This window comes from Pan troglodytes, chromosome 1 (assembly GCF_028858775.2).
Source record: "Pan troglodytes isolate AG18354 chromosome 1, NHGRI_mPanTro3-v2.0_pri, whole genome shotgun sequence".
In the NCBI taxonomy this organism is placed as follows: domain Eukaryota; kingdom Metazoa; phylum Chordata; class Mammalia; order Primates; family Hominidae; genus Pan; species Pan troglodytes.
In genome coordinates, this window is record NC_072398.2 from 223,627,327 (window position 1) to 223,642,349 (window position 15,023).

The window sequence follows — 15,023 nt, forward strand, 5'->3', positions numbered from 1 at the left end:
CTTTTCCTTTCTTTGTATTGAGGAATTTTAAAATTCAGCTTGCAGAAATGGATTATACATGATAATTTGCTGTGCATCCATAAAAACCATAAAATATAAGAAGAAGTGTTGTTAGAGTAGCTGTTCCCATTTCCTGGCAGTCATTACATGCTTCCAATACAAAAACATTTTTCTCCTAACTATCTTTTTTGAGCTCAAAAATGGATTTCCCTCCAGCCCCTGTCATTCAATTATCACCTCGGGAAATGCACAGATATAACTGATGATCCCTTTCAAACGTCCTGCGGCAGGCCTCGCTCTCTCATCCTTCATCGTTCATCCCGTTCCCGTCATTAAACGTTACATTGCCGATGTATATTTTATAGGGTGACCCTGACGGATGTCACTTTGATGCTGTGCAGGGATAATAAGATTGCACATATAATGAAAGGCCAATAAATAGAAAAATGTTTACGAGATAGAGAATGGTAGTTTTAACAGTTTTATGGCTTTCGTTTTTTCTTTCGTCTCGTCCCCCTTTGCTGGTAGAAAACATCAAGAAAGGTGAGGTGGCGATAGAACCAACGTCAGTGAAATCCCACTTGCCCTGTTTCTGAACTCTAATAAAATGAATTCAGGAAATAATGAAGTGTTCAGCTTGTGGGAAAGAAAAGTGATGTCAACAAATGAATTCTTAGGGTTTGGGAGGCTCTACCGAGAAAACAAGATTTTTCTGGTATTAGCATTATTACACTTAAAATATTTACATCCTATATTTAAACAAACAGTTCAGTAAAACAAGAAATAAACCTCCAAGAGGTTTAGAAATACAAGCCTCCAAGGGGGCCCTTGTGTGTGGGTTCCATGTAAGTGAAATTGTGTCGGAACTGCCCAGGGCTTCCAGGCCGGAGGCCGGGGTGATTCCCCTCATGTCGTGGGAGTCTTTCAGTTCAGCCTGGGCTTTAGACTGTTTTGCAGTGGCCTCAATCTTTGCCTTCAAATGAGTGGTTTCCAAATCTGTTATTTATTTATTTTTAAATTATTTTAATTACTATTATTTTGTAATTAATTTGAAGTTAGGAGGCCACTGTCAGCGCTTCCTCACTCAGCAGCTTTATTTACAAACAAACAAGGAAACCAATAGTTATCTATTGCTTGATCAATGAATATAATTTTTTTTAAATAGATCTGCTTGCAGTGGGTAGCAACAAGGTCATAGAGGTTCAGCAGACCCACCCTGGGATCCCTCCAACACCTGTACAGTTTTGAGCCGCAGTTCAGAACCACTGATTTAAATGGATACTTCTAGCTGGAAGCAGTTTGGAAAGATGCTTTGTATAGTAGGTGTATGCAAACATCTTTTTTTGGGCAGAGCCCATATCTCTTTAGGGACTCTACCTTATCTAGACTCAGGCATCACTGCTTTTGGATCAAGAGGCAGGTGAAGGCCACTTATTGGCACATTTCTGGGACATATGTTGCCTAGAGCCAAAAGTAGGCCAGGGGGCTTCTCCTATATCAGAAGCTGGTGGGTGGTGTGAGGTATGGTAAGTAGGTAGTGAGGTGGGGAGGGTTCATGGTTGTAGGCTCCCAGCGTCTGTCTCATGTCGTCATAGAGGTTGTTCTTGGTACAGGAAGCAGAAAGCATTTCTATAGACATGTGCATAATTCTAAATCTTCACTCATGGCTACCAAATGTGCTTCTGATTTGGGTGCCCCTGAAGTTGCTTCAAGCAGGTGCAGTTCTGTAGTCCATGGGTGCTGGGATGGGGGCTCTACCCTGAGCTGGGAAGGCTGGCATCCTGTTGTTACCAGGATGCACAGGGATCTTTTGTGCTCTTCAGCCATAACTGCTGAAGGTCCAGGTATGAGGATTAAGATGCTATTGCGTTGAACTTCAGAGATTCCAGAGATCAAAGATAGCCCAAATTTGCCCCCCTCACTTAAAAAAATCTAGATGGCTATTTCCTCTTAGTGCTTTAAACCATGATGGTCGAACGTTTTAGAGCAGCAGCACAGCAGAGTCTAAGATTAAGGGCGTTAGACTTCATTGGCAGAGTCTAAGGTTAAGGGCGTTAGACTTCATTGAAACTGAGCTTGGCCACATGGCTTCATCTCACTGTGCTTCAGTTGCCTCATTTGTAAAGCAGGGAAAATGAAGGTTTATCTATTTGGGAGTCTGTGAAGATAAAATATAAATAAAGATGAAGATAAAGTATATGTAAAAGATAAATATATATTAAGATATAAAAAGATATGGCTTAGCTTAGTTATCATTGTAGATTTCATAGTAAAATGTTGTTTGCTTGTTTGTTTGTAAATAAAGCTGCTGAGTGAGGATGCATTTTCAGTGGCTGCTGAGTGAGGAAACATTTTCAGTGGCTGCTGAGTGAGGAAGCATTTTCAGTGGCTTCCTAAGCCACCATTCCATGATACTCACCTTCAGAGCAGCCACTTCCAAACATCGGCATGTGGATTGCGTTTTCACTGGCCCATGAGAAATAAATGTAGCCATTTTTCCTAACAGTAAATGTAATCAAAGAACTTTTTCTGTTTACTTTTTTGGAGATAAAATGTCATTTCTTTTACAAAATAATGATGAGATCAGGAGGCAGTTACTTCTAATGACCTTACATGGCAAAATAAGAAAGTGGCAATTTGGTATCCATTTCTCAAAAGTTTTATCCTTTTAATTTCAGGTGAATTTTAATTCTCCAGAAATAATCATTTCATCAGATGTTTACTGAATACTTATTCAAGATGTTGTCTTAGACCTGTGGGGTACTCACAGATGAGATGAGCACGTACTTTGGCAAGTTGGGTGGGCCCATGTATGGTTACAGCACAGGGAAGCCTGTCTGTGCCAGCACAGAGGCGGGAATGAAAAGATGTAGGAGTGAAACCTGTATGATGCCATCCAGTGGTGGGGGAGTGAAGTGAAGGGAAGGCTTCATGGAGAAGAAGGCAGCAAATGTGATGAATTGAGTCCTGAGTGATGAGGAGGACTACAGGGCCTGGACAGAGGAGGAGGTGGGGGTGGTATGGGGCTCAGGGGCTCACCCAGCAGGCAGGAGAGTGCTGAGGAACAGAAAACTGGCCATTGTGTTTGACATAAGCCAAAGGCCGTGAGGTGGGGGAATATGGTAGAAAGGAATATGGTAGAAAAGTCTTCCGGTAACACAGAGAAAGTCTCAGAAGAAGTAGTCAAGCAGCTGGGCCTTTGTTCCTTAGGCCCTGAGGAACCTTTGGCCGTTTGGAGAAGAAGTGGCAAGGTACTAGCGGGGCTTTGGGAAGACTCACCTGGTCTGTGTGCAGCATGGGAGGGCCGGCCCAGGGAAGAGCTGTGGCAGGACCTCAGGTCCCAGACGTCTGAGTGGAGGTGTGGGGCCAGGGTGGGATTAGCAAGTGGCTGAGTTCATCAACCAGAACAACACAGAGCTTAGGAAATCTCATTACAGTGTTCAGTGTTGGCAAAAATCTTGAGCTATTACAGTTCCTTTGCACTGTACAAATGCAGTGGTATGTAGTGGTAAAAAAAAAATTTTTTTTTAACTGATTTTTTAAAATGTTATAAAAAGGTGCCTGGGTAAGGAACATCTTCATAGTGTCTTAGACTGGCCCCACCTATTTACAAGTTAAAGCCACAAGACCTTCATGTAACTTCCCTCCTTTCCCTTTGCCTTTCCCCAGAAGAAGATCTGGAGGTGGCACCGAGGGACTGCCTTGCCTGGAGGCAGCTGCCTCCTCACTGTGGGCTTCCTCGTGGGTGGCGGTTTAGATCAGAGCCCTTCGGCCTCTTGAACGTAGGAGGCTGAGATTTCAGAATTCCACTTCTCTGCATGTGCCTTCAAGCAGATCATCATTCTCCCTGCTGCACTCAGAGACCACAGAGGTGATATTTAACGATTAGCAGCAGAGCCCGCTGACAGTGCCAGGCTCCTTTAGGGATTAGAGGATTCGGTTGGTTAACAAAAGAAGGAGCCCAGGAGAACAGTGCTTTAATTACCAGAGTTGTTACTGGAAGACAACCAGTTGCCTCCTGGAAAAAGATCTGTAGAAGGTGGCTGCTCCTGAATATCGCCGCTGGTTCTGCCCAGTGCCCGGCTTCTCACCTCAGATGTTCTGAACAGTTGTCAGATCCAGCCCTTGAATCGTTGGGGAGGGAAAGGAAAGAATGACTCGCATAGGATTCCATGCCAGGAAATATTCCTGACTGCACTCGGCAGCAGCGTTGGAGCACTCCAGTTAGGGCAGCTCTTCAGGGGACAGCGTCGCATGCAGACTTCCTGGGACCGGCTCTCAGGGCCACAGCTCTTTCCTCATGGTCTGGCTCACTCTCTGGGCCCGGGTTTAGGAAGCAGCTCTACACCATGTTTCTTTCTCCCTCTCTGCCCTACATAATTTGAGGCCTTGTTTTTTATTATTTGTTGCTTGCTGGGATTTCTCCCTGAAAAAACATACCTTAAAAAAAAGTTTTAGATCTCTCCACTTAATAAGGAAGGGGTGGATTTCTTCATCCCCTTTACGTGTACCACCAAAGAAGGAGCCAGATGCTCACTGTGGGGCATTTTTTCAAACAAAAGTTTAAGCAGGGGAACAACATTCTGATTCTAATTGCACATTAGCACCGAGAGTTAAGGCATTGTGTAGAGATTATTTAGCTGCTCCTTCTGTATTCATGTTAAAATATTTGTTTAGCCATAGGAACAGATAATCTTGTGTCTTAAAGAATTAAAATGATTTCTTCTAAATGCTTACTTCTAAAACTCTGCGATGGGGTCAGGTGCGTATAAGGATGTGCACTCAGCAGCCCTGCCCCTGGTGGCTCCTGTCCCATCACGTAACTACAGTCTGCTCAGCTGACAGTGGTAGGTGGGCTTCGAGGACCTGTGAAATAGCTTCGGAAAGAAATTGTGTTTATAATCCTGTTATCCATGAGAAGCTTCCAGGCCTGCCTCCTCATCCCCCTTCTCTCCGACTGCCCCCTCCTTTTTAGTGGGCGATGCATGGCCCAGAAAGGGTGCCCATTGGAAACTTCGTTTGTGAAAAAGAAAGGAGCTGCAGCTGACCCTCACTAGTGGCACAAGGCCAGAGCCTGGGCACATGTGACGTTGCAGAGATCTGGTTTAGATGCCTGCCTGCCTGTATCTCCCCTCTGTCTGCATGGGCAAGGATGCAGGAAACTGCTGTTCCAGGGCCTTCCTTAACATAGCTGTAAGGCCAGCAGTCCTCATCATTCTTTGCTGTTGGTCATAAAACTGTGTTGTGACAATGGAAGATTCTCACTGTTCTCTGTGAACTGAATTGAAAGGGGGTGCGCATACGGTCATTTACAAAGGACTGAGTCCTTCTTTGGCTTAATTAGAAGAACACGAAAACACACACACACACACTCACTCTTTGGCTTAATTAGAAGAACACGAAAACACACACACACACACACACACACACACACACGATGGTAGCTGGCAGGCTGCAGACACCCTGGATGCCGTGTGTGGGGGTCTCCAGACCTCATCTTCTATTGCACTCCCTCCCCTTCCTCAGGGGGGTGTCCAGACTTCTTGGGTGATGTGGTAATAATGATATAATTACCAAAAAAAGTGGGACTCAATCTTGGGTGTACCCTTATGCTTCTAATATGGGACAGCAGAAACCATTGATTTAACCTTCTCCTGCCTCCATGTCAGCCTCTCAGAGGATCCTGTCTGAGGAGTTCATGCTGGGCTCGGGCAGAAGAGAAGCTGGGCCCCATACTGTTTGAAACAGGCATGCTTGCTACGAATGAGCCTTTTATAGTCAAAATGCTTCCAGTGCCTTCCTCTTCAACAATCTGTTCTACTCTTTCACTCCCCCATGCCCCTAAAGAGAGAGAAGACATGTAGCTTATCACAGGACAGGTTACAGGTTCTCTTCCCGTAGCATTCCACTGCCTGTGGGAAATTAAATAGCAGTTTTGTTGGTGGATAGTGTTTAGTTTACCAAATGCGCACAGGTAAATTGACCTGTTGGAAAGCCTGGGAGGAGACCCTGCTCACATCTGTGCACATATGCACATACACAGGGGCACCCACTTGGCCCCTGGATCGGGTTGCCTATCACTTACCCAAGATAAAGCAGAACTGGGCCTGGCCAGAACAGCAGAACCAGTATTAATACCTGAAATGGGTACAGGCAGCCTCTAGGAGGTAGGCAGCCCCGGCCCCTGTTGCTCCAGCCCAGATTGCCCAGGCGGCGGAGGGAGCTCTTAAAGACCTGCGCTGATGTCTTATGTTGTGTCTGTGTGAACTTGATAGACTCGCAGCCTAACCCTGGAGGGGGCAGAAATAAAGTGGTGGCTGAGGAGGAGAAAGTGGCCTGAGCCCAGCAGGCCCCTGGATGGCAGGAGCGGCTGCCGGTGAGCTGTCCCCCCACTAGGCCCAGAGTCAGCTGACTCTGCGTCCTTAGCTTTTTCCTTCTCTCCTAAGGCCCTTCACCCAGATTGCCTGGTGCCAAGCAGCTTACTACTTCTTCCCTCCCTCTTCCATGTGTGGCACTCCCTTCCCCTTGTTTTTCTTTTTATGGGAAATTAAAGGAACCTAATGGTGCTCATTTTCCTAACTCCATCTTAGTGTATAGCCTGGAAAGACACCTCTGCTGGGAAGAGACTCCTAAGTCCAGGAGCCAAGCTCCTGTCATTGCCAATGGCTTTTTGCATATGACCTGTGGGAAAAATTTAGCCCCCCCACTGCCAAAAGAAAAAGGAAAGGAGAGAGAATCTGCTAAATATAGCCCAATGGATTTGAGCACTTCTCTTGGCAAGAGCTGCAGCCGGGAACACTGTCAGTTGGAGATGACTTCGCCCCCTTCCTTTCCCATTTCTGCCCAGGCACTAAACCAGTTGAGTTCCTCATGCTGTGTGCAATTATAGCACCGAGACATAAGATATGTTGACTGTGAGACCTTGTTGTGAGATGAGGTGAGAGCATCAGGGGCAAAATGATGATTATAGGCCATTCATGTCGACAACATTTATACCTCTGTGTTTGCTTGCAAGCAAAATCAGGAGCTAATTTGCAAGGCTGCCTTTGTGGAGCTGCCTTTTGATTAATGATTGCCTGTGTTAATGTTTCAGTAAGCTATTGATTTCTGCAACAGCTTTTGTTCACTGAATTTATGTGCAGCGGGTCTCTGCAGCACACACTATGCATGTTTGATTAAAGTTCAATTGACTTCATTCCTGGCGAGGCCTCTAGCTGCTTTACTCCCTATTTGTAGAACCAGAGCTTTCCCCGACATGTTCTTTTGTTTGTGCTCAAGACCTTGCCACCCATGCAGTCACCAATATGCCATTTCCGATCCTAGACTCGCTCCATTCCAGTGTTGAGTCCCTTGGTAGGCATAACAGTGGTTGAGAGGCAGCTAATAAAACCCGGCCTGGATTTGTTGTTGTTTTTCTTCAGCTTTATTGACGTAACCTGCCATATATGGTATGAATACCATAAAAATGCACCCACTTTAAGTACACAGTTTCATGAGTTTTGACCACCGTATACATTTGTGTCGATGACACCACATTCAACTTACAGAGCATTTTCATCACCCTGGAGTGCTTACCTGAGTTCTTTTCGTTTCTTGTCCCCCACCTTCCAGGCTCTTGGCAACCGCTAGTTTGGTTTTTGTGATCTCTGGGAAGGACTCACGCAGCACCCACCGTCCCTGTCTGCCTGCTTTCATGCAGCATGGTGTTGCTGCATGTGTCAGTGGTCTGTGCCTTTTAATTGCCAAGTTGTAGTCCAGTGAATGTGGGGATACCATTATTTGTTTATCCATTCTCCTGCTCGTGGTCATTTAGGTTGTTTCCAGTTTGGACTGTTAAGAATAGTTTCTGGCTGGACGCGGTGGCTCACACCTGTAATCCCAGCACTTTGGGAGGCCGAGGCAGGCAAATAACGAGATCAGGAGATCGAGACCATCCTGGCAAACACAGTGAAACCCCGTCTCTACTAAAAATACAAAAAAAATTAGCCGGGCGTGGTGGCGGGCTCCTGTAGTCCCAGCTACTCGGGAGGCCGAGGCAGGAGAATGGCGTGAACCCGGGAGGCGGAGCTTGCAGTGAGCCGAGATCGTGCCACTGCACTCCAGCCTGGGCAACAGAGCAAGACTCCATCTCAAAAATATATATATATATAGAATAGTTTCTATGAATGTATCCGTGAAAGTCTGTGTGTGAGAATTTTTTTTTTCTTTTGGGTAAATAAGAGAAGAATTGCTGGGTTGTTTGGTAGATATCGTGGTTTGAGCATTCTGTATTTTCACCAGCAGTGGATGACAGTTCTGGTCACCCTGTCACCTCCCTGAATTGTAAGTTTACCGTTCTTACCACCTGTGACTTCACTGCTGTGGAGGACAGTCCTTCCTGCCTGGTCATTTTCTTTTCTTCTTCTTTTTTTTTTTTTTTTTTTTTTTTTTTTTTAGTAAAAGGCGAAAGATTTATTCGATTTGAAGAGAAACCAGTTGCCTGGTCATTTTCATCTTTGGCACTCAGATGGTGAAATCTGTTCTGGACTACTTCTTCTTTAAGTGTCAACAAAAAGTTGATGTTGATTTCAATGTTAGATTTCTTTCTTTTGGGTCTTGATTTTTTTCACTTGTTGGCAGAGATCAGTGAAGCCAGGAGCAAAGGTTTGAAAGTTAAGCCTTTTTTCTGTCTGGCATGGGGCAGTTTCTTACCTCACTGAACTCTGGCTTCTTGTTTTTAAGTGTTCTTTTATTTTTTTTAAAGAGATGGCCTCTCGCCCTGTCCCCCAGGCTGGAGTGCGGTGGCACAGTTGTAGCTCACTGCAGCCTCAGCCTCCTGGGCTCAAGTGATCCTCTTGTCTCAGCTTCCTGAATAGCTGGTATTATTACAGGCACACACCAGCACACTGGGCTAATTTTTTAAACTTTTTTGTAGAGATTGGGCCTGTAGGGCCCAGGCTTGTCTTAAGCTCCTGGCCTCAAGCAATCCTCCTGCCTTGGTCTCCCAAGTAGCTGGGACTGCCGGTGCACACCACCATGCCCAGATAATTTTTTTTTTTTTTTTTTTTTTGAGGTGGGGGACTAAATCTCACTATGTTGCCCAGGCTGGTCTTGAACTCCTGGCCTCAAGTGATCCTCCTGCCTCAGCCTCCCAAAGTACTGGTATTACAGGCGTAAACTGCTGCGCCTGGCTTCTTCCCTTAACCTGGGATCTGCAGGTTACTATCTTTTAAAGCCATTTCAAAACATATATATTTGATAAATAGAAATAATTGATTATAACTGTGTGTAGCAATATTGCATTATAGACAAATGCTATTTAGAAAAGTCAGGTTGCTGCTTTTTAACAGCCTTCAGGTAAGACTCGGAGGCATGGCAGAGGCTCAGGTACCACCTCTCACTCGATTTTTCTCTCCCGTTTTTGGTCCCTTTTGTCTCTTATAGCTTTGCATTTCTTCTTACATCCCAAGCTTTTTTTTTTTTTTCTTTTTCTTTGAGACAGAGGCTCACTCTGTCGCCCAGGCTGGAGTGCAGTGGCACGATCTCGGCTCACTGCAAGCTCCGCTTCCCGGGTTCACGCCATTCTCCTGTCTCAGACTCCCGAGTAGCTGGAAATACAGGCATCTGCCACCATGCCCAGCTAATTTTTTGTATTTTTTTTAGTAGAGACAGGGTTTCACCATGTTAGCCAGGATGGTCTCGATCTCCTGACCTCAGGTGATCCGCCTGCCTCAGCCTCCCAAAGTGCTAGGATTACAGGCGTGAGCCACCGCACCTGGCCACATCCCAAGCTTTTATCATTCAGTAGCCCCTAAAATGACTTGGACTGAGGAAGTAGAAGGAACCACTGAGTTTTTTCTCATTCTTCTTTCAAGCTCTGGAATTGAGCTGTGACTTATCACAGCACCAGCTGCCCTTTTGAGCTCATGAAGCATGACCTTGGACAGAGCATTTGGAGTGTGACTGCTCCTTGCCTTGATTTCTCTTCCATATTTTCTCAGAGGAAAACCAGACACAAGTCAGCGTTTATGTCAGCAGTGATCTTGTAACCCCCTAGCGGGATTTACGAATCTTTTCCGTCTAGCCAACACCCAAGGATCAGTATAGATAAATGCATTTCCAAGTCTGGAAAGCAGGAAGTGAAAAGAGCTAGGAGGTTCACAGATCATGACCTTAGGGGCCAGGATGCTCGTGCCCGCTGGGACAGTTGTAGCTCGCATTCCTAGACTAGCATGGGGGAGAGGAGCCAGTCAGAAATTCCAACGGCAGTATCTGCATTTCTCCTTATCATTCAGTTACCATCTCGTGGAACCGAGGGGTGGGCACATGCACATACGTGTAGGGACATGAGTGTGCTTGTCCCGAGATGGCTCCCTGGCCCTGCTGGCCTGGGGTTATGCTTCATCTGCTAGGTATTGGTGATTAGGAGTAATTTGTTAAGTGTTAAGTGCTTGGGGAGGTTGAGACATGTCCAGTGCTCCAGGAGATACATGTGATGGGCTTTATAGGCCAGTCAGCCCTCCTTCAAGGCATTCCAGCCCTCCTTTAGGGACCGCAGCCGTGGTCCCACTTCTTACAAAAATGCCCAGGCATAAGATGCAGCTGTGGGCAGTCAAGTACTCAAGGCACGGCATCCCCTGCCTTGCGGAAGCCACCCCCCCACCTAAAATCTGCCCACCTCTCTTGTCACTGTGTTCTGAGGCCATTTCCTCTGGGGGTGTTTTGGATGAAATCTGGTCTGATTGGGTGAGTTTGTCATGTGGCAGCTACATGTCTTTGTTTGGTTTGTCTATTTTAGTCCTTCCAACACTAGTCTTTCCATCCCCCTCTCTCACTTTCCCCTCTCTTTTTGCCTCCTCCATTCACAAGACAGTGTTTGATGAGACAAAGTGGGGGTGCAGGTACCTCCAAGACAACTCCCAGCATCTAGTCGCCAAGCTGATAGACTTTCTACAGTGTTGATTTAATTAGAGGGAAACCAAGTGATCTGTGCTCTCTCACTTGGCTGTGTTTGTTTTTTGGTTTTTTTGTTTGTTTGTTTGTTTTTTGTTTTTTTTTTTTTTGTTTTTTCAGTTCTAGGTAAAGAGACTTTATCTTGGGATGTTTAAGAAATCGTCTTTTGTGTGTAGGGTGAGATGGCAGCCTGCAGCGCCCTGAGGGCTGGGGGTGCCCAGAGTGCCCTTTCTTTAAAAAGCTTACATTTGCTATATTTCCAAAAAGATATCTTGCTTTTGTTTCTGCTGGGCCATGAAAAGAAGCCTGACCTTGTGGTGTGTGACATTTCACCTTTGCATCAGCACCACTGTGTGTCTGTCCTCTTGTAGTCTTTCTTTGCCAAGCCCAGTCCTTGCCTCTGGACGTCGTGCTGGCATGTCAGATGTGGGCCTTCAGATGGAGCCAGGTGGAGGCTGTGGAGCAGTTTCCTGAGCATGTGGTCTCTGTTCTTCCCCATCTTCTGTTTGGCCCTGGTTCCTCACCACCTGGGCAGTTTGCTTTGGTTAGTTGGTTGTTTCTGGGGGAGTCTAACTGGCCGGGCATTTCCTTCTCACACCTGTGTGATTTCACTGGCATTACTGTAAAGAAAGCATCGTTGTGTTCACACACATGCACAGACTCACGTGCACACACAGCTAGAATGTAAGCTCCTCGTGGGCAGGAATCTTCTCTCCTTTTCGTCCATTGTGGATGATGTGTACCTCCCATGTGTACAACAGTGGTGGGGTCTGACATAGCAGACACCCAACAAGTACTTGTTCTTGGTGTCTGGAAGTCAAGCTGTGCTGGGCTGAGGAGGCGGGCCCCATTCATGCAGTCCACGGGCAGCTCAGTGGCTGTTTCTTGGGCAAGCCCAGTTCCTCTCCCAACTCCAGGAGCGACTGGTCTTTATTCTCATCTCTGGCACAGCTGTTACACACCCAGCTTTCCACTCTGGCAGAGAGGGTGCGGTGGGGCACGGAAAAGCCCCAGGCCCTCCCCCACAGTCAGCCCTTCTCTTTTGCAGGGGGAGCTGATCACCTTCTATTACTATTGGAAGAAGACCCCCGAAGCAGCCAGCTCCCGAGCCCATCGTAGGCACCGCAGGCAGGCCGTGTTCAGGAGGATTAAGACTCGCACCACGTCCACACCCGTCAACACACCCTCCAGACCCCCGTCCAGTGAATTCTGTGAGTAGGGGTCTTGGTATCACAGTGGGCGGAGGGAGACTGTTCACGGGCAGCCTGTCCCACTCTGGGCCCGTAGGAGCTGATGGCTCTGGGAAGCATGAGGGGGTGTGCACCCGTGCTCCAGTGCATGTGTGAAGCCTGACCTAAACATAGACCGATGGTGGGGGCGGGGAGCAGGACAAGGATTCAGGAGGGAGACTTTAAAACATTATTTGTACATTTAAATATTTCTCATAAACTCAACATCATCTTAGGTTTTTACAAAAAATACACGTCTTGGCCTGGGATGTTTTTGGCCTTGTCCTGGGAAGGTTTTCCATTTGACAGATGATGTACTTGATGTCCTGTTTGAATTCTTATTGCACTTTTGGTTGTAAGAAGATCAGATTAACACTTTCTTCTTTTTCCTCCTGCTTTACCAAGATCCTCTTTTTGGTCCCAGTATGATGTACAATCTAATGATGCTGGAGCCCACACCTTCTCACCCCTAAGAAACTGGGGTGTAGCAAAAGTGCCTTATAGCTCTGTCCTGGCCCGGGACGCTGAACCTGAGGGGCGCCTGTGTTGCGCATGCAGGCGACTAGAAATCACCTAGCAGGACTGGTTGGGGGCGCTCGGTGAAGTTGGAATTTCTCAGGATTGCCTGGGCGTATTAGGGAGGGAGGCAGCATGGACGCGCTTGTCCCAGTTCAGACTCACCCGTTACGGGCATCAGTGGCAGGGCAGGCCCTTGAGTATGGTGCCTCACGCACAGGCCCTCTGTCCTGGTGACTGACACTGAGGAGCTCGAAGTGGTCCTTTGCAGACACTGTCCTACCTCAGCCTGTGCACCCAGCCGCTCTGACTGGTGGCCAGAACCTGCAGTAGGCCAGAGGTCACAGGTGTCCCCCCTCCCCCCCACCCCACCGGCCCGGCCTTGGCTGAGCATGATGGTGTCTCCCCCACCCCCACTATGTGCCTGCCACGCCCAGTGGACCTAAGTTCAGCCAGTGAAGATGACTTCGACAGTGAGGACAGTGAGCAGGAGCTGAAGGGGTACGCCTGCCGCCACTGCTTCACCACCAGTAAGTGGCCTCGTCACGCTCCCGGGGCGGGGCGGGGGCACAAGCACTTCCATGTTCTGAACATTTCATGCATCCAGCTGGAAACCTGCCAGGGACAGTACTTGATTTGACATTTGCATTGTGCTTCGGGATTAGAGAAAGTTAGAAATGTTTAGTTTACTTTACTCCCCTGCTTGGCAGTCGGTATGGAATACTGACTGGTAGGCAGGACAGATTGAGTGGGATTGGGGGGTTGACACTGTAGTTCCCAGGAGCTTGCTGCCAGCTTTTCCTGGGCACCCCAAGTTGAAGTGGGCAGCAGATGCCCCTGAAACCCTCTCCTGGCCTTGGGGGAGCAGGGCAGCACTAGCCCTGGGGTGTTGGGGCCCAGGGCTGCATGGTGCTGGTGGCATCAGGTTTGGGTAGAGCCCACAGAAGGGCCCCTCTGCCCAGACATCCCCAGGGAGAGGGATGGTTTCCAAGGTTGGCCCCCGCCACTTCCCTCACACAGCCTCCAAAGATTGGCACCACGGAGGCCGGGAGAACATCCTGCTTTGCACCGACTGTCGCATCCACTTCAAGAAATACGGCGAGCTCCCGCCCATTGAGAAGCCCGTGGACCCGCCGCCGTTTATGTTCAAACCCGTCAAGGAAGAGGATGATGGGCTCAGTGGGAAGCATAGCATGAGGACACGGCGGAGTCGGGGCTCGGTGAGTCCCCTGGGGCCATGGGGCTCCTGGCAACTTCTTCAGTTTCCTGGGATGTGTGGGGGCTTGAGCCTCCCAGGGGGAGGAAGCGAAAGTCTTGTTTACCAGACAAAGTCCTGGAGGGGAGCTGCTTTGCCCGAGGCGGTAGCTTGCCTGTGGGCTGGGAAGAGTTCTCTGTTCTCTCCTTGGAGGGGCCCCAGGGTGGCATCCTGCTCTGGGTTTTGTAGCAAGCTCTTAGCTTCTGGCTCAGTGCAGGCTCTCCAAGGCCCCTCTTGCTCTCCAAGGCTGCTGCTTGTGGTGTCACTTCCATTGTATCAAATCTCTGCTATTTTAAACTTGCAGGCTCTTTTGTGTTAGTGTGTTTGTGATTTTTTTTAAATGTTTGATCCCGTTTTGGAAACTTCCGATACATTTTTCTGCTCACTGCATAGCTCCTCCCATAAAGAGACTTTGTTTCCTAGGTTGGAAATGTGCCAGGGACTTTGGGAGAGGCTTTTTCCAGGTTTGGGGCTGAGGGTACTGACAGGGTCTTTCCCTTCAGCCTCCCTTATGGCCCCTTCTGGCAGGTGGGTGGGACCATCCACCTTCCTCTGCCCCTTGTATGCCGTTGAGGCTGCTGGCAGCCCGGCCCCCGCTCACTCAGAAGGGAGCAGGTCAACCAGCCAGAACCATTGTCTCCCGATCTCTTCTGAGCCCTCATGGCTTTGCAGAAACATGCTGAAGCGCTTGGTGGCTTGGGGAGCTGAGCTGCTTTACTTGACAGCTTCATCTCTTTGGGTCACTTCCTGTCCTGTCAGATTAAATCCACAAGTGTTTGATTTCATTTGGTTTGGTTGGGAGAATGGACGGTTATGAGGATTAAACAGAAAGGGTGTAGGGTGCTTTAAAGATGGCCCCAGGCGACTTTCTGTCGCTCAGAAAGTGTGGTTCATTTCCAGCACACGTTGTTCAGGACAGTCCCTTGGGATGAGTGCTTTAGGTTTGAGAACCGCCCTCTGGCGTGAGCCCACTGATTTCCCCACCTCTTCCCTGAGCTCCACACCGACCTTCATGCAGCCAGGGACAGGCAGGGTGGCCTGTTGTTTGCCAAGGTCTAGGATTTGCTGAGAGGCTGATGGGGTGTGCTCTT

At 48.0% G+C, this 15,023-nt stretch overlaps 1 protein-coding gene across 18 annotated transcripts in view; it reads left to right on the forward strand.

The window, feature by feature from the left end:
- The window catches only part of RERE (arginine-glutamic acid dipeptide repeats), a 464,385-nt gene that overhangs the window by 438,833 nt on the left and 10,529 nt on the right, over positions 1-15,023 (forward strand). For all 18 annotated transcript variants that reach the window (XM_001159509.7, XM_009447680.5, XM_054662477.2 and 15 more), the window contains 3 exons: positions 11,981-12,143; positions 13,115-13,207; positions 13,698-13,897. In XM_001159509.7, coding sequence (XP_001159509.2) covers positions 11,981-12,143; positions 13,115-13,207; positions 13,698-13,897 — 456 coding nt within the window. The remainder of the gene's footprint in view (positions 1-11,980; positions 12,144-13,114; positions 13,208-13,697; positions 13,898-15,023) is intronic.